Raw genomic sequence first — 26,297 nt, 5'->3', positions numbered from 1 at the left:
TGGTCACTCTGGTCACCTCCCAGCTGCCCGCATCCGCTGCTTCGTCTGACACCTTTTTCCAGACGGCAGCTCTGCCTTTGTGTCCAGCCGCAAGTCCCAGCGAGATGACACTGTAGCACCGGCGGGGGGGTGGGGGTGGCGGGGGGATGCGGGTGAGCTACCCCAGCTCCTTCCACCTGGAACCAGACAGGGAACATCTCCAAGGCACGTGTCCCCCAAGTCCCAAGCTCCCCCACAGGAGTAACCTTTGGTCACCATGAGGCTGGCTCAGGAAGGGGCCTCTTCTGTGCCAATGTCCTGCAGCCGAAATCCTCCAGCAGTGCCCTGCAGCAGAACAAGTTAGGGAGAGAACACACACGATGGGCGTCTCGGTGAGAAGGGACCTCTAGGATTTGGGGGACGGCGGGTGATTTGGGTGGAGAGTTTGAGGAAGCGGGCTTCGTCCTGGCTCAGGTGCCATCAGGAACTGGGGGACCTTCTGTGATGGGGCTTCTCAGTACATCTTATCTGGAGGGGAGAGGGCTAGCGGGTAACACTGTGATCGCTAAACACGGCCAGGGCGGGGATGCTGGGTCACTTCTGTGGTCAGAGTTTACATTTTGTCTGTGTTCGGATGCAGTTACTACGCGCTCTTGTTTATGTCTGGATCCATCAGGGCGGCTCTGCCTGGTGGTGTGTCGTGCGAAACTGCTTCTGTTCGAAGGGGGACGCCAGCACCTGGTGGGGGGGTGGGGCCGGCTCCCGGGGGGCGGGTGGTGGTGAGGGCTCAGCTCCTGGACGTCAGGGCTGCTTTGCTCTTTCACACTGGCTGCCTTCCATCCCCGAATCTCATCCCTGCTTCTCACGTGGTAATTCTGCACCTCCAGGTGAAGGAGTTGGACACCAGCCTTTGTCTTTGGGGTGAATTCTGGGTGACTGTCCACACCAAAAGTGGACTGAGAAAGCAGGCCCTCAGGATGAGATCGGAGGGGTGGCTTTTGGCCAGTGGGGAGGGTTACACCCAGTGACCACACCTGTCCCCTGGTGATGTGCCCAGCACCAAGGCCATAACAGCCACGGCAAGGCTGCAAGGCAGCTAGCTGGTCACTGTTGGTGCCACCAGGATCCTAAAGGGCGTTGACACCCTGACTCAAGGGGCCTCGGGCAGCCTATCCAGAAACCCTGTTTGTCCCGCTACAGCTGCCCAGGACAGGGCTGTGACGGCGGCAGGCCACCACGTCTCCTGCGCTGAGCTGGGCCTTGCTGGGGACGAAGCTCATGGGGTGGAAGTGCCCGGAGGGAGCCCGGGGCCATCTTGAACCCCTTTCCCTTGGAGGCCTGAGCGTGAAGGGCGGCCTCCCCGCAAGCTGTCGCCCTCCTCTTGCAGCTGCTGCCCAGAGAGTAGGGTCCTGCCTCAGCCAGACTGGGCTGGGTCGGAGGGGCAGGGCCCCAGGACCCTGAGCTCCGCCATCTGGGTCCGAGGGTGCCAGGCAGTGGGCACAAGGCGGGTGCCCTCCTGCGGCTCCGAGATTTGAGTCCCGGCAAGGACTCTGGAGCTGGTCCTAAAGTGGAGAAAACCAGTGCCCTTCCGTGGACGGGATGGAGATGGAGATGCTGTACCCAGCAAACACCGCGAGGGCCCCTCCCAACCCCAAGCTGCAGGGTGCGGATTCCAGAACAGATTCCAGAATGATGCGGCCGGTGGTCCCCAACGCCCCTTTACTTCACCGGACCCTCACCAAGCCTGTGACCTCACAGGTGTCAGAGGACGCCTCCTCCCCAGGGGTCAGCGAGGCCCCCGCACCTGGTGCGCAGCCGCTGGTCACTGTGTCTCGGGGTGGGCAGCCTGCACTCCCTAAAACAGCCAGCAGTGTGCGCTCAGCGCGGACCTCCTCCTGGTGGCCATGTCGTCTGAAGAGTGCCCAGGTCCCCTGGACACCCTGCAGGACATCCCACTGGCCCGTGGCATCAAGGCGGGCAGAATGGGGCACGGAAGCTTGAGAGGGTGGAGAAAACCCCAGAGATCCAGGGGCCGCCGACACCAAAGTCTCCTTTTGTGTTCTTCCTTTAAATCGTGGAAGAATTTACATACAGAAATGTGCACAGACCTTAAGTGCACAGTTCGATGATTTTTGACAAACTCTAGGTTACCTGTTCCTCTGGTCAAGATGCAGGAATCTGCCCGTCACCCCAGAAAGCTCCCCCATGCCCCTTCCCGCGCAGCCGCCATCCTCCCCGACAGAAGCAACTGCTGGGCTTCTTCCCACCTCCAGCTCCTGGTCTGTCTGCTCCTCTCCTGGGCGTGAGCGGGGTCGTGTGGTAGGTTCCCTTTTGTGCCCAGCACTTCCGCGTGTCTTGGAGGTGGCTGTGCCCACCTGGCAGAGCCGGGCGTGCGGAGGCCCCACGCTCGCTGTGTCCCCACAGATGACCATGGGGTCGTGTGCACTTCAGTCGTAAAGAGCTGCAGCAGAGTCCCTTTAAGGACGTCCGCCTCTGCTTCTCTTTGGTAAATTCCCACGAGTGGCAGTGCTGGGCTGTGGGCAGGTCCGGCCCAACCGAGAAGAAACACCAGAGCCGTTCTGGGGGCGTCAGCGGAGCCAGCGATGCCTGGAGAACCAGTCCCACGTCTTCGTCAACTGGCCTGTCAGCCTCTCCATCCGTTTGGGCTGCTTTCAAAAAGCACTGCAGACCGGGAGCTTTGACAGCACAGTTACTTCTCACGGTTCTGGAGGCTGGAACCCCGAGATCAAGGTGCCAGCAGATTCGGTGTCTGGTGAGGGCAGCTTCTCGCTGTGTCCTCACGTGACAGAGGGGTGGACGGAGCCCTCGGGGGCTCTTCTAAAAGGACACTAATCCGTCCACAATTGAATCGCCTCCGAAAGGCCCCACCTCCTAACATCATCACACCGGTGTTTAGGATTTCAACTCATGAATCTGGGGGGGGACACACAAACAGTCTGTAACAGTCTAAAGTTTTAGTCGTTTTGGTGGGTTTGTAATGGTGTCTCATCTTGGCTTTAACTTGCTTGCCTGAAGCTCACGGTGAACACTTCTTCATGTGCCTGTTGGCCATTGTCTATCTTCCTTTGAGAAGTCTCTGATCAAATCTTTTGTCCATTAAAAAAATTCGGTCATATGGTAGTTCTATTTATAGTTTTTTGTAAGGAACCTCCATACTGTTCTCCATAGTGACTGTATCAATTTACATTCCCACCAACAGTGCAAGAGGGTTCCCTTTTCTCCACACCCTCTCCAGCATTTATTGTTTCTAGATTTTTTGACAATAGCCATTCTGACTGGCATGAGGTGATACCTCATTGTAGTTTTGATTTGCGTTTCTCTACTAATTAGTGATGTTGAGCATCTTTTCATGTGCCTCTCTAAAAAAAATGGTACTGATGAACCTAGTTGCAGGGCAGGAATAAAGCAGACATAGAGAATGGACTGGAGGACACAGGGTGGGAGGGGGAAGCTGGGGCAAAGTGAGAGAGTGGCATGGACATATATACACTACCAAACATAAAATAGCTAGCTAGTGGGAAGCAGCCGCATAGCACAGGGAGATCAGCTCGGTGCTCTGCGACCACCTAGAGGGGTGGGATAGGGAGGGCGGGAGGAAGGCTATAGAGGGAGCATATATGGGGACATATGTAGGCACATGGATGAGTCACTTTGGTGTACAACAGAAACTAACACAGTGAAGTTTGTGAAGCAAACTTATAATTGTGAAGCAATTATACTCCAATAAAGATTAAAAAAAATTGGAAAGGTTCATGCACCCTAATGTTCACTGCAGCACTATTTACAATAGCCAAGGCATGGAAGCAACCTAAGTGTCCATCAACAGATGAATGGATAAAGAAGATGTGATACACAGACACAGACACACACACACACACACACACACACACACACTATAATGTACTCAGCCATAAAATAAAATAAAATAATGTCATTTTCAGAAACACGGATAGACCTAGAGATTATCATACTAGATGAGGTAAGTCAGACAGAGAGAGACAAATATCCTATGATATCACTTATATGTGGAATCTAAAAAATTGATACAAATGAACTTATTTACAAAACAGACTCTCAGACATAGAAAACAAACTTATGCTTACCAAAGGGGAAAGGAGGGGAGGGATACATGAGGAGTTTAGGATTAACAGATGCACACACTACATATAAAATAGACAACCAACAAGGACCTACTGTATAGCACAGGGAACTATATTCAATATCTTGTAATAACCTGTAATGGAAAAGAATCTGAAAAAGGATATACCTATATATCTGAATCACTTTGCTATACACTTGAAACTAACACAACATTGTAAATTAACTACATTTCAATAAAAATTCAGTTGCTGTCTATTTAAAAACTTAATAGACTTTATTTTTTGGAGCAGTTTTAGAGTTACAAAAAAATTGAGTGGCAAGTACAGAGAACGTCCATACACCCCCTCCCGTCCCCTCCAGTTTCCCCTGTTATTTTTATCTTGCATTAGTTGGTACATTTGTTACAACAGTGAACCTATGTGGATACACTGTTATTAACTGAAGTCCATAGTTTACGTTAGGGTTCATTCTTTGTGTTGTACATTCTACAGGTTTTGACAAACGCATAATGACATATATGCACTATTATCATATAAAATAGTTTCACTGCCCTAAAATTCCTCTGTGCCCCCCCATTCATCCCTCCTTCCAAATCCTTCCAGTCACTGATCTTTTTCACTGCATCCATAGTGTCGCCTTTTCTAGAGTTTCATATAGCTGGAATCACACGGTAGATAGCATTTTCAGATTGGCTTCTTTCACTCAGTCATATGCATTTAAGGTTCCTCTGTCTTTTCATGGGTTGAAAGCTCATTTCTTTATAGCACTGAATAATATCCCACTGTCTGGATGGACCACACTTTATTTATCCATTCACCTTCTGAAGGACACCTTGGTTGTTTCCGTATTTTGGTACATATGAATAAAGCTGCTATAAACGTTTGTGAAGAGTTTGTGTGGATGAGTTTTCAGCTCATCTGGGTAAATACCAAGGAGCACGACTGCTGGGTTGTATGGTGAGAGTATGTTTAGTTTTGTGAGAAACCACCAAACTATCTTCCAACGTGGCTGCACCATTCGGCGTTCCCGCCGGCAGTGATGAGACTTCCTGTTGCTCCACATCCTCGCCAGCATTCGGTGTTGTCAGTGTCCTGGATTTTGGACATTCTAATAGGTGTCTCATTATTATTTTAATTTGCAATTCTCAAATGACATGATTTTGAGTGTCTATTCATATGCTTATTTGCCATTTGTATATCTTTTTTGTGATGTGTCTGTTAGGACTTTTGCCAATTTTTTGAGTTGTTTTCTTATTGTTGAGTTTTAAGAGTTCCTGGTATATTTTAGATAACAGTCCTTTATCAGATGTGTTGTGTTTTGTGCTTTGCGAAGATTTTCTGCCAGTCTGAGGCTCCTCTTTTTATTCTCTTAATGGTATCTTTCACAGAGCATAAGTTGTTAATTTTAATGAAGACCAGCTGACGAGTTTTTTCTTTCATGCTTTTTGGTGGTGTATCTAAGCAGCTGCTGCTAACCCAGGATTATCTAGATCTTCTCCTGTTATTTTTTAGGAATTTTATAGTTTTTAACTTTACATGTAGGGTTATGATGCATTTCAAGTTAATTACTGTGAAGGGCTTAAATTCTGTGTTTAGTTTCTTTCTCTCGCTTTTTTTTTTTTTTTTTGGCATATCAGTGTCCACTTGCTCCAGCACCATTTGTTGGAAAGATTACCTTTCCTCCATTGAATAGCCTTTGCTCGTTTGTCAACAGTTGGCTATATTTGCGTGGGTCTGTTTCTGGTCTCTCTATTCTGTTTCACTGATCTGTTTGTCTCTTTTTTCAGTGATACCACACTGTCTTGGTTATTGTAGCTTTATAGTAAGTCTTGAAGTAGGGTAGTGTGAATCCTCCAACTTTGTTCTTTTCTTTCAATATTGTGTTGACTTTTGTGGGTCTTTGCCTCTCCATATAAACCCCAGAATGAGTTTGTCAATATCAGCAAGATAACCTGCTGGGATTTTAACTGGGACTACATGGAACCTATACATCCATTTGGGAAGAACTGACATTTTGACAGTATTAAGTCTTCCTACCCATGAACATGGACTCTGTCTCCACCTATTTAGATCTTTGATTTCTTACATCAGAACTTTATAGTTCCTCATGCAGATCTTATACATATTTAGTTAGATTTACACCTATGTATTTCTTTTTGGTACTAATGTAAATGGTATTGTTTTTTTAATTTCAAATTCCAATTGTTTACTGACGGTAGTTGCTGTTTTTTAAATTTATTTTTTAAATTATGATACACTAAGACCTTTTTCCTTTAGTGTACAATTCTATGAATTGTGATGTATAGAATTGTGTAATTGTGTAACACTAAATGGTGAAATACTGAATGATTTCCCCCTAAGATAAGAAACAAGGTAAAGATGTCCTCTCTCACCACTCCTACTCAGTGTTGGAGGATCCAGCCAGTGCAATAAGGCAAGAAAAGGAAATAAAGGTAATAGAGATTGGAAAAGGAGATACAAAACTTTTCCTATTCACAGACTACATGACTGTCTATGTAGAAAATCCCAGACTAATCTAAAACAATATGGTCATAGGGTAACACACAAAAATCAATCCTATTACTATGTACAAGCAATAAAAAGCAATAAAATATTGAAAACTGCAATTGAAAACAACAGCAGCCTTGAAAGAAAGAATGCATGTGTGAGGGAGAGAGAGAAAGAGACAGAGAGAGAGAGAGAGAGAGAAAAGCAGGCAGAGAGACTTAGGTATAAATCTAACCAAACACGCACAGGATCTGTGTGCACAAAATCCTGACTAAAGACACGAAAGAAGACCTACATAAATGAAGAGACATAACATGCTCACAGACTGAAAGACTCAACATGTTATTGAACCAAGCTTGGGTCCACTCACCAGCACGCAGTGAAGCCAATCTGCTGACACTGGTTGTGGTGAAGGAAAGGGCAGCATTCATTGCAGGAGCCAAGCAAGGAGTCCAGGCAGCTAGTGCTCAGAAGACCCAAACTCCCCGATGGCTTTCAGGGAAAGGGTTTTAAAGACAGGGTGAGGGAGCGGGGTCGTGGGGGTGCGTGATCAGCTTGTGGACGTTCTTCTGATTGGTTGGCGGTGAGGTAATTAGGAGTCAGCATCATCAACCTTCTGGTTTCAGCCAGTCTCGAGTCTATGTGTTTGTGGGCAGCATACAGTTAACTTCTTCCACCTGGTGGGGGTTTCAGAATCTGCAAAACAGCTCAAGAATATGGCTCAGAATAGTATCTATAGCCCTCGAGGTCCTTGACTATTTAATGGCTAAACTATTATGATTTTGTCTTGCTTGGCTGTTTTCCTTTGTTTCTGCATTTTCTCACTTCTCTGATTAAATGTATTCTTTGGAACTCAGGGAAGGCCTAGGAGGCTAAAGGTTTTCTATAAACAAGAGGCAGGCAGAGGACATGGTGGGGAATGTTTGTCCCGGGAAGGCTGCCCAGGGTCCTGCTCGGTTACCAACATAGTCGAGATGTCAATCTCCCCCAAAGTGATCTATAGAATTAACACAATTCCAAAACTCCCAGCAGAACATTTTTTAGATATAGATAAGAAGAGTGTAAAATTTATATGGCAGGGTAAATGAGCCAGGGTAGCTAAAATAATTTTTACAAAGAAGAACAAAGTTGGATAAATCACTCTACCCAATTTGAATGCTTTCCATAAAGCAACAACTATCCAAACAGTATGGTATCAGCAAAGGACAAATACACAGTCAGTGATCAGAAATTAATGATAAGGAGTCCAGAAACAGATCCACATAGATATGGCCATTTGACCTCTGACAACAGTGCAAGTGAATCCAGTGGAGAAAGGACAGCCTTTTCAACAGTGCTGAAAAGTTGATCGGTTGATCGTCCACATGCAAATAATCGAACCTCAACCGAAGCCTCACATCTCACAATTAATTCAAAATGAATCACACATCAGTGTAAAACACAAAGCTGTGAAATGTTTGGAAGAAAACAGAAAAATACCTTCATGACCTGGCCTTTGTCAAAGAGTTCTTAGACATGATATCAAAAGCGTAATCCATAAACGAATTCATAAACGAAGAAATCAATTGGACTTCATCAAAATTAAAAGCATTTGCTCTGCCAAAGACAGTGTAAAGAAAATGAAAACACAAGATAAATACTGGGAGAAATATTTGCAAATCACATATCAAACTTAGGACTTGTATCCAGAATATATAAAAACTCTCAAAACTCAGTAAGAAAATAACTCAGTTAAAAAGTAGGCAAAAGACATGAACAGACAGTGCACCAAAGATGATGTAATGACAGATAAGCACATGAAAAGAGGATCAACATGAAAGCCATTAGGGAAATGCAAATTCCAACCACAGTGACACACCACTACACACCACCAAAAGCGTCTAAAATCGAAGAGAACACTGGCACTTTGGGATGCGGGGCGCTGCAATGGCTCAGGCCTTGCAGGTGGAAATGCAAAGTCGGGCGGCCGGTCTGGAAACTGTCGCTCGAGGCTTCTTTTCTCTTTTTCTGCTTTTTGGCCACAACACACGGCATGTGGGATCTTAGTTCTCCAATCAGGGATAGAACCCGCGCCCGCTGCATTGGAAGGCGGATTCTAACCACTGGACCACCAGGGAAATCCTGTTCAGCAGTTTCTTAAACATACACTCACCATACGACCCAGAAATCCTACTTTGTAGAGAAACAAAGCTTACGTCCACACGCAAACCTGTACATGAGGTTCACAATCATCAAAAATTGAAAATGCAAAAGTCTTTCATCAGGTGAACCGGCAAACTGTGGTCCATCCACGTCACAGGACATATGAGCCATTTGGCCACTCGGATGGATCTCAAAGGCAGTACGCTGAGTCCAGGAGTCCAGTCTCAAAGGTGACGCGTACAATTCTATTTACACGACATTTTCTTTTGACAGGTCCTGCCTCAGGTTTATTTATACAAATAGCACAGGACACCAGCCCCATGCAGACAGCAGCCCAGGGGTCACACTAGTCCTTCTGTCCTCACATGGGCAGATAAAGGTCTCTACTTGGGAGCCTTTGTGGGGACCTGAGCGGGAGCTGGAGCCGCCTTGGCCTTGGTAAAGGCAAGATTACAATGCCGGAGATCAGTGGCTGCCAGGAATTATGGGGGGTGCGGGTGGCAGAGGAGGACCGGCACTCAGGAGGTCTTTGGGATGATGGAGCTGTTGTGTCCTGACTGTAGTGGTGGTTGCATGAATCTGTGTATGTGTTAAAAATCCAAAAACAAAACAGAAAGGTTACTTAAAAATTTTTTTTTACTTAAAATTTGTAATTTAAAAAATGGAAATTACACATTCTAGACTAAAATGTCTAGTGAGCTTTAACAGAAGGAAATTTCTCGACTTAGTCAACAGTATTTATCAAAACTCCACAACTGTGCTTAAATGGAGACGTCAAGAGTCTTCCCACTCAAGTCTGAACGCACAGCAAGCTTCCTTCGCCGCCAACATTCTTCGAGATGCAGCCGTGCACACGCAGCCCGCAGAGGAGCACAGGGGTCCGTGTGTTTGCTGTGACACTGCTGCCTGTGGGCGTCCAGGACACCCACCCCGCCACTCCCGGAACCAGCAGATTGGGTACAAACACCAGTGTCTTCTCCATTCCATATAAGCAGGTGCCCCGCCTCCCTGAGGAAACACAAGAAATAAGCCAAACTAGAAATACGTGAGCCCTGTGGGAGGAAAACCCGGAAGCCCCTCTGCAAGACCCTGAAGGGGGTCTGAGCGCACGAGCGTCATGGGTGAAAAGGCGACACTGACACAGTGCGAGGAAGCGCTTTCCACGCTGGACGACAAACAGAACACACACCCTGCGATTCTGGCAGGCCCCCGGGGGCCCCACTTCACCCTTGGGAGCGTCACTAAGCAAGCCCTCAAAAGGAACCGTCACAGGCCAACCTGGGCGTTGAGGGAGCAGGCGGTCCAGACCAGCCGCAGCTCCTTCAGGCAGTATTTCGATCCGTGTTGGCTGCGTTCGTGGGAGATGGGGCTCCGGGCCCCTCCCGCCGCCCTGGGTGTGGGGTCAGAGACAGCCGAGGGGCAGAGGGAGTAACACCTGTAACACCTGCACAGCCAAAGCACCACGCGGGGCCAGGAAGAGAAGTGTGGATCCCGGGGACCCCTGGCTGTCCTGGGACCATTCCCCATATCTCTCCAGAGCCCTGGGGTCGCAGGACCTCCCCGCCCAAGCCCTGGGGTCCTACAGACAACAGCCTGTAAGCAGTAGAATCACCAGAAACACCTCCCAGGACTGAGCTGGGATTAATGCCTGCTTTGTGCTTCCTGAGGTGTTAGTGGAAAAAGCCATTTCCCACCAACAAGAATACGTACTTAGCCGGTGCATTTTCATACTTGGTCTGTTTGTTATAAGGGCCAGATCTGTTTATGCCTCAAAAGGTTTTTGACTAAAAATGTTCCTAAAGAAGCAACTTTGTTATCATAGTACCCAACACACGTTCAAAAAAACAAACAAAAAGCCCCACAGGATTCATTGCCAAATGGTTTATATTTTCACATTCAAATAAAATCCAGAGACAATCAGGCTGCAACAAGAGTCTGACGGATACGTCAGCCTGCTGGTGGTTGAGACTGACAGGCCTCCCACGGCCACCTGCCACGTAAAGGCAAAACACACCAAATGATGGGGTGTTGCCTGCCACCTGGACGGAGGGGCTGCCTGCGCACCCTGCAGGGGCCTGTTACCTACAGGAGCACGGCTGCACTCCAGCGCAACTGGGAGTGGGCGCCGCGAGGTTACCGACCTAGCAAGAGGGCCCCATGCCCCGGGCCTGGCCACAGCTGCCGCAACGAGGACTGCTGGCCCCACTGGGGGTTTTATCCGTAAGAACCAAAAGTCAAAGGGAGACATTTATCCTCAGCCAGGCAGCAGGTGTGGCTGAGGCCCCTGGCTGTGCGTGCTGCGTGCTCCTTTCCTGCGGCCTCCAAAGCCTCTGTCTCACGGCAGGGGATGCAGGATCACACCTGTAACAGCGCTGCCGGTTAAAGCGGGACTTGCATGTTTCATGCAAATGGAGTCTCGCTGGAGAAGCAAATCTCCTGTGTGAGCTACAGGCGGGCGCAGCCTCCCCTCAGTCCCTCGCAGCCCCTCCTCCCAGGCTCAGGGGCTGGGGGGCAGGGGAGACCTGGGCCTGGCTGATCTCCTTCTCACTCTTTCCTGGAGTCATGGGCCCTGATGAAGCCTGCTTCCTGCCGTCCCTGCAGCCCACCCAGCGCCCCGGTGAACGTGGACATTTACACGTGGCTTCGGCACCCTGACATTCGTTAGGTGGAGTAAACGATTTACCAAAAATAAGTAAAATAGGTAAAATTAGTTTCTTAAGACTAAATTTATCTTTCAAGTTTAATGGTCTGAAACCCACGAGAACATAATTTTGGTCAACATATTCTCCCTTTTTTTCAGTTCTGGTTTCCTCAGATTTTCAAGATTGCTGTAAATTACTTAACCTTTAAAAATTAAAAGTTATGGATATAGTAAATTGTCTGCGATAGCTGATCGCATGTGTCAACCTGACGGGGCCCAGTGCCGAGATTAAAATTATTCTGGTGTGTGTGTGAGGGTGTTCCCGGAAGAGATGAGTCTTAGAACCTCCCGTGTGGGAGGGCATCACTCACCGCCCCCACCAAGGCCTGGACAGAACAAAAGGGAGGCAGAGGGCACCCTCACGAGAACTGTGTATGCACACGTGTCCCAACACGCCAAGAGAGGGCGCAACTCCAACCGGCGGCCCACCGCTCAGGGGAATCAGAGGTTTTCTTTCACACAGGTTCCCTGGCACACACAGCTACCAACCAAAGACAGTTCTCTCTCCATGCACACAGATGCGTGTGGGCTCCCAGAGTTCCCATCGAGCCTCTGGCGCCAACACTGGACCAGCTTCATGAAGTCAGTCACAAACGCCATGTGGGGCAGAGTCGTTAACCTGTGAGGGTCCAGGCTGGGGTGGGAGGGGAGGGCCCAGTGTGGCGTGTGTGCGCCCTCACCAATACCCACGGCACTCTTCGTTACACCGTATCACCCTAACAGGGCACCTATCTCACGCTCTTACAAACATCTTAGGTAACAAACGTCCAGCCTCAGAGAACTAGGTAGGTTTTCCTTTTGCTTTTATTACAAGCATATAATATCAATTGGCAAAACACTGAATACAAGCTTCACTATCATAAAATCAAAACAGTTAAGCAATATTCCAAAAAAGATTTTAGATAAAACCTAGCCACCAAGAGTACAAAAAATTACACACCAACACGAAGCATAAAAAATGTAAACTTCCAAACTAAACAGTCAAAAACATGTGTCTGCAGCGTCACCTCCACAATCCCCCAGAGCGCCCGATCTCCACGCGGGATGCCAGGGTCGGCAAGGGCTCTCGCCCCTGAACGCTGCATCATACGGGAAAAATGGTTTTCTTGCACCCAATGAAGCTGTTGAACTAGACATTTACGCTAATGCTACACACGTTCTAGGGGACACGTAAACGTCAGGCCCCCTTCAGATGCACCCACGGACACAGAGACCACGTGAGCTGGTGAGGGGCCCGGCGGTCCCCAGGAAGGGACAGAATCTCAGTGATGATTGTGGTGTCGCTTGAATTGTTTTCTAACCGACTTATCCCAACCTACGTAGTTTGTTTAAATACCAAGGCAGAGAAACACATTGGTTTATCACGCTAAGGTCACATGTGATGTGCTGGAGTGTAAATGATTTCCTGAGGAAACAGAGAAACTGAACTTCTTGTGATCTATCTGCACTAAATGTGTCTTCAATGTTTTGAGAGCACATCAAATATTCACGTGCAAGGTAGAAATCAGCTGGCTTGTTCCTATGATATTCAATCCAATGACACACTTCAAAATCACTGTACAATCCATCCTGCGGGCTTTGAAGAGAAAACAAACGAATTTCTAAAGACCTCAAATGCCACGAGGAGGCATCAAGGCCGCACGCGCCGGCGGGCTCAGGAGCCTGGGAAAGTAGCACCGTCACATCTGTGGTCGACACGGGGGCGCGTCCTGGGCCACCAGCGCGCGGGGTCTGAGGCACGAGGCCAGCCTAGGCCACACGTCAACTTGCGGCCGCTGGCCGGTCACTCACTCTTACCGATGGCCGAGCCCCTTGCACAGGCCCACGCACATTCCCAGCAACAGTGTTTTCATGAGAACGACGACGGAAAAGGAAAAACAAAGGGCTGGACGTACACGTTCTGAGAGTCCGCCTACACTGCCTCCATTCAGTGGAGCAGATGCCACGGACGCTCCACGTACGCGTGACGCCGCCCGCTGGAGCCTATCGCGCAGAAGCACCAAGCGCTTCTCATCCGGGTAACACAAAGCACACGAGTCGGAAGCTACTCAAAGCAAAAGGAAGAAGCTTGCAGAACGCCTCCCAATTTCATCTTATATGCCTGTAAATAAAGCTGGACCACTGAAACCAAACAACTGGATGGGAAAATATGACAGAAGGCTTAAAATAGAATAAATAATTTTATAAAGTTAAGTTTTCTTCTTTTTAACCCCCCAAATCTTAAATTCAATATTATATATTCTATCTGAATCTTCTATTTTCATGACACCTGTACCTAGTGAGACCCTGTGCTGCTGACGAGCCCACGCTGCTGACGAGGGTGCCGTTCGGTAACTGACAGCGTTTGTTTTACCAGCATGAAGAGTTGTGAAAACTACTTCACAGTAACTCCATCTGTTAAAAACAAAAAACAAACTTAATAGGATCCAATCACTAACTGATCCTGGCTTTTATGCTGGAAAAGATAAAATTCTGCCGTTGATGTTAAACGGACACGAGAGAAAAGTGAAAGTTTCCCTCTGACGGCGAGGCCCCCAGCTCCGTCCCCGTAAGGCTGCGGTCAGACCGGAGGTGGCGGGAACAGGGATCTCCTGCAGTGAAGACGGTCTGCACGAGGACATCTTAGAAAAATGGGTACTTCTGCTGCTGAGGTTTCATCAGGGTAACACGGACACAAACGCGGGATCAGCAGGTGGCCAGGGCCCAGTGGGGATGGTGACGCCAGCTCTGACTCATCTCCACCTCTCTGTGTATTAAGTACGTCGACTTAGCACCATAGCAAATTCAAGTGATTGCAAAGATAGCTGCAAAGTTACAAATATATACTATGAGATTATACAGCCAGGTTCATTTTAATCTGACCTGTGAATTAATTTTATTTGAATTTGGACGCTCACACTGTTTAATCCTTCCTTCCTTTCATCACACAGGAAAATACCTAAATTCTAACGGTACACTTCAACTGCATTGAGAACACACGGTTTTACAGAATGCTTCAGCAGAAATGTGTATTTGAGGTAGACAGGTAATACTTAGTCATACACATCTACTCACTGAACCCTTGAATAGTGACCCTAACAAACGATCGGGATGAACAGCAGGCGCAGGGAACTGAATCATTCAAACGGTCCCGGGAGTAACGGGCTTAAAGAGAGAGATGAACTCTGACCAATTCCTAAGAAAAACTTGGTTTTATGTTTCTGAAAGGCCTTATATTAAAACCACTTGGACTGAGTTAATTTGTTTTTCCCATCACTAAGGGAGCTGCTTCTGACATCTGTAAGTATGAAACAGGAAGCAGAAAACAAACAAACAAACTTGAATGTCGATGAGCCCAACCACCACTTCCAAAGCAAGTTCGAGAAAAACTCTAGTCACCAAGGTGAAGTTCTTCATGGAAAACCCGGCTCTCAAGCCACCGTCAGGACCACCTACCAAGTGAGGCGGCCCCAGGACCCCAGCGCCCCGGTGATGCAGGAGGTGACAGAGGGGGAGGAGCCCAAAGGTCAGGCAGAAGCCACCGGACGCGGACAGGGACGGCCACGGAGCGGGGACCAGCTTACCACCCGGAGAAGGCCCGTCTCCTTGCTCCTGTCGTTACACATTCCAAGTTACTATCTTAAAGGAACAAAAATGGATGTGCTGGCAAAGAGTTTATTCTCCAATTCCACAAAAATATTAACATTTGGGAGGAGAAAGGGCTAACAGAGGGTGTGCTGCGTCTGCCCGCGCTGTAGGTCATTAAGTCACTGGAAAAGCCGCTTCAGCCGCACAGGGGCCCGCCCGCCCGCCCTCTGTGGCTCTAGCGTGCCCGCCAACAGCGGCCAGAGCGCGCCAGCTGCTCCACGAGAGCACGGGGACGTGCCCACCTCTGAAGGCGGGCGTGGTGGGACCCGGGGTCTGCACACGTGGGGCTTTGGTGGAGACACGCCCCCTGGGCACCAGCCCCGCCGCGGACGGGGGCGCCGTCTCGGGAAAGGCCCCCCGCCACCACCATCAATCTCTTCAGCAAAACAAAAATGGGAAAGAATAAGCGGGAAGTTAAACGACGGCACTGAACAACTTGTGCCCTATTTAAGAGAAACAATTTTTGAGAACAAGAATCGTTCTGCGAACTGTCGTCTTCCGGTCCGCCCTGCTGACCGGGCGGGGCAGCCGCGTCGGGGTCAGGGTGCAGCCCCCCAGCTGGGCTGCGGGCCCCCCGGAGTCAGGGCGGCCCTCGGCTTCACGTTCCCTGACGTGGAAAATGAAATACCATGGTTAACTCACGATACTCATGGAAGCCTCTTTTGGTATGCTTTTAAATTAAATTTTTATATATCTTCTAAGTCTTCAGGAAGCTAAAGGCCACATAAATATCGTCATTCACGTGAAAAGACATTTTGTCAATAACTTAGGAAGGATTCAGTAAACGTACAAGTATTTTGGGGGCTTATCGTGAAACCTAATTCATAAACTGAACGGAAGTGACCGAGATTTTCAAGACCTGGAAAGCAAGCAAAGGTCACGGGTCGGCGAAGGCCGTCGCCACACCCTCCCGCTGGGGCAGAGGCGCCCCGGCCGCGAGGCGAGGCGAGGCGCGTCCGTAACCCTGTGCCGCAGCGCCTCGTGAGTGTGATTCTCATACAAAAGTGATAAATATTCTCTGTTCGGGACCCAGTCCAAACGGTGCCCAGGGCAGCATCCTACGCGGTGGCGGCCCCGCCTGGCTGCGTACTCGCGGGGCGCCCGGCGGCTGAGTCTCTGCTGTGTCGCGGCTCACAGCAGGTCCATCTTGGGTCTGTAGTGCAGCAGGAGTGGTGCTTTCTGCAAGACAAGGGGGCGAGGGAACGGCACCGGTGACCCCAAGGGGACAGGCTGGCGATGGTCCCACACTCGTCAGCTCCGAGGGTGAGTCCCACGCCCGGTCCCCACACCTGCTCCTGCCTTTTCTCTCTGTGCCCCACTCGCCCTCAGACCTCGGCTCCAGCTGGGGGTGTCGGCCAGGCTGTCTCTACCCTGCTCCCAGGCAGCCCCCGAAGATGGGGTCCCACTCATCTGCCTCCTGTTCCAGAGAGAGGCGCTGCGGCTCGAGGGGACGTGTCCTCTGACTGCAGCGGCCACTCCCTCCCAGGACGCCGGTCACCTCAACCAGGAGGGGTGGGGCGAGTCAGGGCCTGGAGACCACGCCTTCCCCGACCACACAACTCTGAGGCCGATGCAGCTTCAGAACGGCCGCATTCCTGACAACCCCGTGCCTGGTCTGCTCGTTAGGCCTAAACTCCAGGAAACAGATGTGCCCACAAAGCAGCTGCTGTCCTGAGCAGACCCTGAAAATCACACACAACGCGTCACGCCAAAGTCTCACCTTGAATCTCCACCTCGTGACGACGACGAATTTGAGCGTGTGGTCCTTGCCAAGGATCTCCTCGTTGCATAAAATGTCCAGCTGACGGGAGAACAAGACCTCGGTCAGCGGGGCCAAGGGCTCGGCGCTCAGGACACATGGTCTCTGGGGCCGCAGCGGTCACGCCAGTCGCTGAAGGGCCACCTGCCCTCCTTCTGGGGCAGCACAGGTGGGAAGCGGCGCCTGGAAGGCCCAACCCCCCCAGCGGGCCCAGAGCACCGGGGGGCCTCCGTCCGCACACAACAAGGCAGCGCCCCCGTCACGGGGCTCTGGCGCCCAGACTGCCTTCACTAGAGAGCACGCTGTCCCCCGACATCAGTCCCCTCTTGGCCAGGTTTGTCCCCTTCACCTCAGTGGAAGAAGGTAATGGGCTCCACAGACAGCTTCTCCCTTTTTAGTTTTAAAAGACTTTTTAGAGCGGTTTTAGGTTTGCGCAAAATTTCACAGAAGGTAGAGTTCTCGTGTATCTCCTGCCCCCACCTCACAGCCTCCGATGAAAACGTTCAACAGCCCCGATGAAAACGTTCGTTACAACCGATGACCGCCCTCACCACCCGCAGCCTGTGGTTCACATGAGGGTTCACGCTCCGTGTTGTGCCTTCTGGGGGTCTGGACAAACGTATGACGACGTGTGTCCTCCATGACAGCGTCACACAGAGTCGTTTCCCTGCCTGTTTATCCCTCCCCGTCAGCCCCCAGCAACCAGTGACCCTTTCACTGTCTCCACAGTTTTACCTTTTCCAGAATGTCATAGAACTGGAGCACACAGTGGGCAGCCTTCTAGGCTGGCTTCTTTCTCTCAGTCGTACGCACTGAAGGCTCCTCCGTGTCTTTTCATGGTTTGATAGCTCCTTTCTTTTTAGTGCTGAGTAATATTTGTCTGGATGGGCCACTGTTTACGTATCCATTCACTTTCTGAAGGACACCTTAGCTGTCTCCAAGTTTTGACAACTACGATTAAAGCTGCTATAAACATCTGCGTGCAGGTTTCTGTGTGGACATAAGTTTTCAGCTCCTCTGGGTAAGTACCAAGGGGCTTGACGGCTGAATCGTATGGTGAGAGTGGGTTTAGTTTTGTGAGAAACCACGCAGCTGCCTTCGGAGCGGCTGCACCGTCCTGCGTTCCCAGCGGTGGGGATGAGGGTCCCTGCTGCTCAGCACCCAGCGTCGCCAGCGCTCTGGATTCCGGCCGCTCTGACAGGTGTGGAGTGGATCTTGCTGTTGTAATTTGCACTTCCCTGATGACAAATGCTGTTGACCCAGATGGTCTTTTATTTTTATATTTTCTAGTTTTTTTTGGCAGTACCGCATGGCTTGCAGGATCTTAGTTCCCGACCAGGGACTGAACCCGGGCCACCTCAGTGAAACTGCTGAGTCCTAACCACCAGACCGCCAGGGAAGCCCCCAGATGGTCTTCTAAACTTCTCTCTCAGGGCAAGGGAAGAAGGGTCCGGCACCTGTGACTCCTGTGGCTGCCATAGAAACACCATAACTTTGGGACGTGTAACTCCAGAAACGCAGCCTCAGAGTTCAGTCTGGGAGTCCACGGGCTCGCAACCTCTGGAGTCTCCAGGGTTCCCTGACCTGTGGCTGCATCCCTCCAACCTCTGCTTCCATCCTCAGGTGGCCCTTCCACTCTGTGTCTCAAAACTCTCTCTACTCTTTTCTCTGTGGGTATCAATAGTTCATTCCTTTATATTGTTAAAAAAATTGTGGTAAAATACACATAAAATTTACCATCTTAACCATTTTTAAGTGCACAGCTCAGTGGTATTAAATACATTCGTAACGTGCACCTGTCACCACATCCATCCACAGACTTTTCATCTTATAAAACTGTAACTCTGTCCCCATTATAACTTCCCATCCCCCTGTCCCCAGCCCCGGGAAACCCTGATTCTACCTTCTGTGTTTATGACTCTAGGGACCTTGTATAGTGGAATCAGACAGTGCTTGCCCCTTTGCGCCCAGCCCATTTCATTTGGCGTCGTGTCCTCAAGGCTCACCCACGTTGTAGCGGGTGTAGAATTTCCCTCCTGTCTGGGGCCGAATGTTCATTGTATGGACGGACCACATTTTGTTCATGTATGACCTTCTGCCTACTGCCAACAACGCTGCTGCGAACATGGGGGTACAAATATCCCCTTGGGACCCTGTCTTCAGCTCTTCTGGGTGTCTACCCAGAGGTGGAACTGTTGGTGCTCACGGTAGCCCTCTGTTTAGTGTTTGAGAAGCCCCCGCACCGTTTTCCAGAGCGGCTGCACCATTTTGCATCCACCAGCAGTGCACAGGCTGACAGCGTCTCCATTTCCTCACCAGCACTTGCGACGTATTTTCTACGGTAGCCATCCTACTGGGTGTGGGCTGGGTCTCATTACAGTTCTGATTTGCATTTCCCCTATGATTAGTGATGTTGAGCATGTTTTTTTGTTTATTTTTGCGGTACGCGGGCCTCTCACTGCTGTGGCCTCTCCCGTTGCGGAGCACAGGCTCCGGACGCGCAGGCTCAGCGGCCATGGCTCACGGGCCCAGCCGCTCCACGGCACGTGGGATCTTCCCGGCCCGGGGCACGAACCGTGTCCCCTGCATCGGCAGGCGGACTCTCAACCACTGCACCACCAGGGAAGCCGAGCATGTTTTCATGTGCTTGTCAGCCACTCATATATCTTCTTTGGAGAAATGTCTACTCAAGTTGTTTGAGTTTGTGTTGAATTTTAGGAACTGTCTATATATTCTGGATAGTAATTCCTTGTCAGAAATATGACTTGCAAATACTTTCTTCCATTGTGTACAATTTTTTTTTTAAATTTCAAGGAAGTCCCAACTGTCTATTTTTCCTTTTGTTGCCTGTGCCCTTGGGTATTCTATCCAACCAATCACTGACAACTCCAACGTCATTAAGCTTTTGTCCTGTGTTTTCTTTTAAGAGTTTTATTGTTTTAGGTTTTACATTTATATCCCTGATACATTTTTTAAAAAAAATATTTATTTACTTATTTGGCTGCGCTGGGTCTTAGTTGAGGCATGTGGGATCTTCGCTGCGGCACGCAAGGATCTTTAGTTGTGGCATGTGAGATCTAGTTCCCTGACGAGGGATTGAACCTGGACCCCCTGCATTGGGAGCACGGAGTCTTAACCACTGGACCACCAGAGAAGTCCCTTGAATTAATTTTTGTATATCGTATTAGGTAAGGGTCAAACTCCATTATTTTGCATGTGGATATCCAGTTTTCTCAGCACCATTTGTTGAAAAGACTATTGAAGGGTCCTGGCACCCTTGTCAAAAGTCAGTTGACCACATATGTGAGGGTTTACTTTTGAGCTCTCTATTCTGCTCCATTAGTCTGTCTGTCTTTATACCAACACCACAGTTTTGATTCGTGTTATCTTTAGAGTAAGTTCAAGTCCTCCAGTTTGGCTCTTTTTCAAGACTGTTTTGGCTATTTGGGTCCCTTGAGAGTCCATAAAAAAGTTAGGATGGATTTCTTTTTTTTTTCCCGCAAGAAACATCTTTGGGATTTTGATAGGAATTGCACTGAATCTGTAGATTACTTGGGTAATACTGACATTTTAACAATATTAAGTCTTCCAATCCATGAATGTGGGATGTGTTTCCACGTGCTTGTCTTTCTTTCAGCAATTTTCGTAACTTTCATTGTACAAGTCTTTCACCTCCTTGGTTAATTCCTAAGTATTTTATTCTTTATGATGCTACTATAAATGAAATGAGTTCTGTAATTTCCTTTTCAGATTGTTCATTGCTCATGTACAAAAATGCATCTGATGTTTTTAACATCTTTATTGGAGTACAATTGCTTTACAATGGTGTGTTAGTTTCTGCTTTATAACAAAGTGAATCAGCTATACATATACATATATCCCCATATCTCCTCCCTCTTGTGTCTCCCTCCCACCCTCCCTACCCCACCCCCAGGTGGTCACAAAGCACCGAGCTGATCTCCCTGTGCTATGCGGCTGCTTCCCACTAGCTATCTATTCTACATTTGGTAGTGTATATACATCCATGCCACTCTCTCACTTTGTGCCAGCTTAACCCTTCCCCCTCCCCGTGTCCTCCAGTCCATTCTCTACGTCTGTGTCTTTATTCCTGTCCGGCCCTTAGGTTCATCAGAACCATTTTTTCCCTAAGATTCCATATATATGTGTTAGCATATGGTATTTGTTTTTCTCTTTCTGACTTACTTCACTCTGTATGACAGACTCTAGGTCCATCCACCTCACTGCAAATAACTCAATTTCGTTTCTTTTTATGGCTGAGTAATATTCCATTGTATATATGTGCCAATCATCTTTATCCATTCATCTGTTGATGGACCCTTAGGTTGCTTCCATGTCCTGGCTATCGTAAACAGCGCTGCAATGAACATTGGGGTGCATGTCTCTTTTTGAATTATGGTTTTCTCAGGGTATATGCCCAGTAGGGGGACTGCTGGGTCATATGGTAGTTCTATTTTTAGTTTTATAAGGAACCTCCATACTGTTCTCCGTAGTGGTTGTATCAATTTACATTCCCATCAACAGCGCAGGAGGATTCCCTTTTCTCCACACCCTCTCCAGCATTTATTGTTTCTAGATTTTTTGATGATGGCCATTCTGACCGGTGAGAGGTGATACCTCATTGTAGTTTTGATTTGCATTTCTCTAATGATTAATGATGTTGAGCATTCTTTCATGTGTTTGTTGGCAGTCTGTATATCTTCTCTGGAGAAATATCTATTTAGGTCTTCTGCCCATTTCTGGATTGGGTTGTTTGTTTTTTTGATACTGAGCTAATGCATATGATTTTTCTGTTGACTTTCTATTCTGCTACCTTGCTGAATTAATTTATTAGTTCTGACAGGTTCTTTTTCATGTCTGTGTGTGTGGAATTTTTAGGGTTTTCTACATATAAAATCATATCATCTGCAAACAGAGATAATGTTTTAAATTCTTCTTTTCCAATTTGGATGTGTTTTATTTCTTTTTCTTGTCTAATTTTTCTGGCTAGGATTCCCAGTATTATGTTGACTAGAAAGGGTAAAAGTGGACCTCCCTGGCTTGTTCCTTATCTTAGAGAAAAAGCTTTTACTTTTTCACCACTGAGTGTGATATTCAGAACGGTTTTTTCATGTATGGATTTTATTTTACTTTCATATATGGCTACTCTTTCTAGTTTGTTCAGTGTGTTTATCATGAAAGGGTATTCAATTTTGTCAAATGCTTTTTCTGCATCAACTGAGATGATCGTGTGGTTTTTCCTGCACTCTGTTGATGTGGCATAATTATATTAATCAATTTTCATATGCTGAACCATCCTTGCACTCCAGAAATAAGTCCCGCCTGCGCATGGTGTGTAAAACCTTTTAACATATACTGAATTCTGTTTGTTAGCATTTTGTTGGGATATTTGCATCAATGTGCATATGGGATATTGGTCTGTAGTTTTCTTTTCTTGTAGTGTCTTTATTTGGCTTTGTCATCAGGGTTATGCTGGCCTCATGAAATGAGTTGGGAAGCACTCCCTCCTCTTCGACCTTTTGGAAAAGTTTGAGAAGGACGGGTATTAATTCTTTAAATGTTTGGTAGAATTCAGTGAAGCTGTCAGGTCCAGGGCTCTTCTTTGTTAGGAGATTTTGATTAGTGATTCAATCTCCTTATGAGCTATATGTCTATTCAGATTTTCCACGTCTTTGTGACTTAGTCTTGATAGCTTTGTGTTTCTAGGAATTTGTCCATTTCGTTTGGTTATCCAATTTGTTGGCATACAATTGTGCATAGTGATCTCTTACAACCTATTTCTGAAGAATCAGTAGTGATGTCCCTACTTCCATTTCAGATTACAGAATTTGAGTCTTCTCTTAGCTCATCCAGCTACAAGTCTGTCAACATTGCTGACCTTTCTGAAGAACCATTGATTTTCTCTATCGTTTTCCTGTTCCCTATTTTGTCTATTTCTGCTCTAATCTTTACTATTCTCTTCCTTCCGCTAGCTTTGGGTTTAGCTTACCCTTCTTTTTCTAGTTCCTTAAGTTGTAAATTTAGGTTGTTGATTTGAGATCTTCCTTGTCTTTAAGGTAAGTGTTTATAGCTATGAATCTCCCCTTAGCACTGCTTTCACTGTATCCCGTTAGTTTTGGGACGTGGTGTTTTTGTTCTCATTCTTCTCTAAGTATTTTCTAACCTTTGATCCGTTGGCTGTTTAAAGCTGCGTTGTTTCATTTCCACAATTCTGTGCATTTTCCAGTTTTCCCTTGGTTATTGATTTCTAACTTCATGCCACTGTGGTCTGAGAAGATACTTTGTATAATTAAATCTATTGAGACAATTTGTGTCTGCCTTCTCTCATAAGGACACTTGTTATTGAATGTAGGGCCCACCTGGATAATACACGATGGTCTCTTCATCCCAAGACTCTTTACATGTCTGCAGAAATCTTTTTTTTCAAATAAAGTCATATTCACGTGTTCTGGGGGTTAGAAGTAGACATATCTTTTGGCTGTGTCACCACATAACATACTACAGTCTGCCTTCTGACCCAGCAAAATCCACATCCATCCCACGTGCAAAACACACTCACCGAACCCCAACATCTCCAAGGGACCCAATCTACTCCAGCATCAACTCCAAATCCCCAAATCTCATCTACACACCATCAGCTCCAAGTCCCAGATCTTATCTTCTAAATCACAGGAGTCAGGTATAGGTGAGACTCTGGGTACGATGCCTCCTGGGGCAAATGCCTTTCCAGCTGTGGACCTGCGAAGCTAGAAAACACATTATCTGCTTTCCAAATACAAGGCTGGGGCAGGATAGATATTCCTAGTCCAAAAGGGAGACACATTAGAAGGCGTAAGGGATCACTGGTCTCAATAAAGTTTGAAATCCAGCAGGGAAAATTCCATGAGGTTTCAAGACCTGAGAACAGCTCACTGTGGGTCAAGGTTCTGCTCTCTGGGCCCCGGGCTCTGCCTTGGAGCCGTTCCTCCTGCTCTCTGGGCCCTGATGGCCTCACCCTCTGGGCCCCGGGCTCTGCCTTGGAGCCGTTCCTCCTTTTCCTTTAGCGGTAGCTCACCTTGGCAGCTCCACCAGCCTACTCCCCGCGCGCAGAATTTTGGAAGTCTGATAGCCTCTCATTTCTTCCTGTCTCTGTCCCCTTCAGTACGAGTTGGTGGTGCTTCTGCTGACAGCACATTCTTAGAAACCTTGTGCGTCTCCCATGTGTGTCAGAGGTCCAGGCTCTGCAGATCTTTCCTGGATAACTCCTCTCTGTTCCGCCATGAGATGCTGAGCCGCCGTGAGTCAAACAACTAATCCCTTCAGCAAAAGGCTGAACAGCTGCACACTTGGCCTTCTCTCCAGAGCATGTTTTTCTAACGGTCAAACTCCTAATATTACCGTCTTTTTGCAATCTGGATAGGCTGTGACTTTTCAAAATCATCAAGTGCTGGTTCCTTTTCGTTGAGCAGTTCCTTCCTGAATTCATCTCTGACATTTTATTACAGGCAGCAAGAAGAAACCAGACCACGTCTTCAGCACTTTGCTTGAAAATGTCCTCAGCTAAATATCCGTGTTCACCACTTCCAAGTTCTGTTTTCCACACACCGCAGAACACAACTCAGCCAGTTTTCTGCCACTGTGTAGCTAGAATCACTTTTCTCCCCCATTTCCAATACTATGCTCCTTTTTCCCTTCTGAGCTCTCACCAGTAGCATCTTTAATACTCCTATTTCCACCAACACTCTGTTTGTGCAACACGCACCTTCAAAGGTGACGGGCGCTTTCTCCACCACGCTCCGTGCTTCCCTCTCGGCCGTCCCCAGAGTCACCTTTAATGGACACGTTCATATCGACAGTCTCCTCAAGGCAATTCGGGTTTTTAAAAATCGTGTTTCTCAAAATTCTTCCAACCTGTACCTCTTACCCAAATCCGAAGGCACCGCCACATTTTTAGGTATTTGTTACAGCAGCACTCCACTTCCTGGTATTGAAATCTGTTTTGGTTTCCCATGGCAGGTATGACAACGTACCACAAACCTGGTGGCTTAAAACAACAGGTACTCATTTTCTCACAGATGTGGAGGCCAGAAGTTCAAAATCAAGGTGCCGGCCGGGCTGTGCTCAGTCTGGAGGCTCCAGGGGAAGATCCTTCCTGCCTCTTCCAGCTTCTGGGGGCTCCAGGCATCCACTGGCTTGTGGCCGCATCACCCCAGCCTCTCGTCTCTGTCCTCACACCATCTTCTCCTCTGTGCGTGTCTCGAATTTCCCTCTGCCTCACTTTTGTGAGGGCACATGTCACTGAATTTAGGGGCAGCCCAGATAATCCAGGATTATCTCATCTCAAGATCCTGAACTTCAGTATATCTGAAAACACCCTTTTTCTGGCAAAGACCACGCTTACAGGTTGCGGGGTTGGCTGTGGACACACGTCTTTGCAGGGCCACGTCCTACCCACTGTTCTCTACAGCCCACCTGAGAAGTCGGCCTCAGTTTTCCATCCTTACCGCACTACCCTGGCCTGTCTCTCCTGGGACTTCTGCCACAGACTCCCCTCAACCGGTCGCTCCTGCTTCCGTCTCGGAACCCCAGCAGCCCACCTGCCTCACAGCCTCAGGGCTGTTCTCACCACAAGCCCCCGGCTTAAGGCCCCCCAGTGCCTCCTCTTGACACCTGCTGGTACACAGCCAGCTCCTGCTGACAGTTTATGTCTGAGCAGAAGTGAACGCCCTCGGGAGGGTTCCCCAACGACCCCTAAGCTGATGTGCTCTCACTCCTCTGTGCACCGCCCTGCTCTGCACCACTAGGGGACACGTTTTACTTTATTCTCAGCATTTATCGGAACTGGGAAGTATCTTCTCTATCTACCCACCCGTCCTATCCATCCCCATCCACCCATCCATCCGTTTGCAAAACTGAAGAACAGAACTTCTCTTTGTGGTGAAAATATTTAACATATCCTGGGCTTCCCTAGTGGCGCAGTGGTTAAGAATCCGCCTGCCAATGCAGGAAACACGGGTTTGAGCCCTGGTCCGGGAAGATCCCACATGCCGCAGAGCAACTAAGCCCGTGCGCCACAACTACTGAAGCCCGCGCGCCTAGAGCCCGTGTTCCGCAACAAGAGAAGCCACCGCGGTGAGAAGCCCGCGCGCCGCAACGAAGACCCAACACAGCCAAAAATAAACAAATTAATTAATTAATTTTAAAAAAAAAAGAAAATATTTAACATATCTTGTTGCAGCCCCCTTGGCATTTCCTCTTCTCTCAACAGTGGCTTCCCGTGTTTGTGGGCTCTGGGCCTCCACTGTCTTCACCGCTATTTACTATCACACTATCTGGGGGTAGGCAAAACAAATGCAGATTTTTTTTTCTGATTGAAAATGTCCAAACAGGACTGTAAAAAGCAAACAAACCCGAAGAACTTCAGAAGCATCACTTTTACAAACAAGAAGTGACTGGTTATAAC

The 26,297-nt window shown here is 48.1% G+C and overlaps 1 protein-coding gene across 6 annotated transcripts in view; it reads right to left on the bottom strand.

Annotated features, from left to right (window-relative positions):
* Positions 1 to 5,696: 5,696 nt before the first annotated feature.
* The window catches only part of PCGF3 (polycomb group ring finger 3), a 61,413-nt gene continuing 40,812 nt past the window's right edge, over positions 5,697 to 26,297 (bottom strand). For 4 of the 6 annotated variants that reach the window (XM_067734779.1, XM_067734777.1, XM_067734775.1 and 1 more), the window contains one exon: positions 5,697 to 9,758. In XM_067734779.1, coding sequence (XP_067590880.1) covers positions 9,525 to 9,758 — 234 coding nt within the window. In that variant the 3' untranslated portion in view covers positions 5,697 to 9,524. Of the gene's footprint in view, positions 9,759 to 12,237; positions 16,258 to 16,798; positions 16,880 to 20,765; positions 26,167 to 26,297 lie in introns of those variants that run through there. The other 2 variants (XM_067734780.1, XM_067734781.1) reach the window with 2 other exon arrangements.

Source organism: Pseudorca crassidens, chromosome 4 (assembly GCF_039906515.1).
Source record: "Pseudorca crassidens isolate mPseCra1 chromosome 4, mPseCra1.hap1, whole genome shotgun sequence".
In the NCBI taxonomy this organism is placed as follows: domain Eukaryota; kingdom Metazoa; phylum Chordata; class Mammalia; order Artiodactyla; family Delphinidae; genus Pseudorca; species Pseudorca crassidens.
This window is presented reverse-complemented; position numbering and strand designations above follow the sequence as displayed.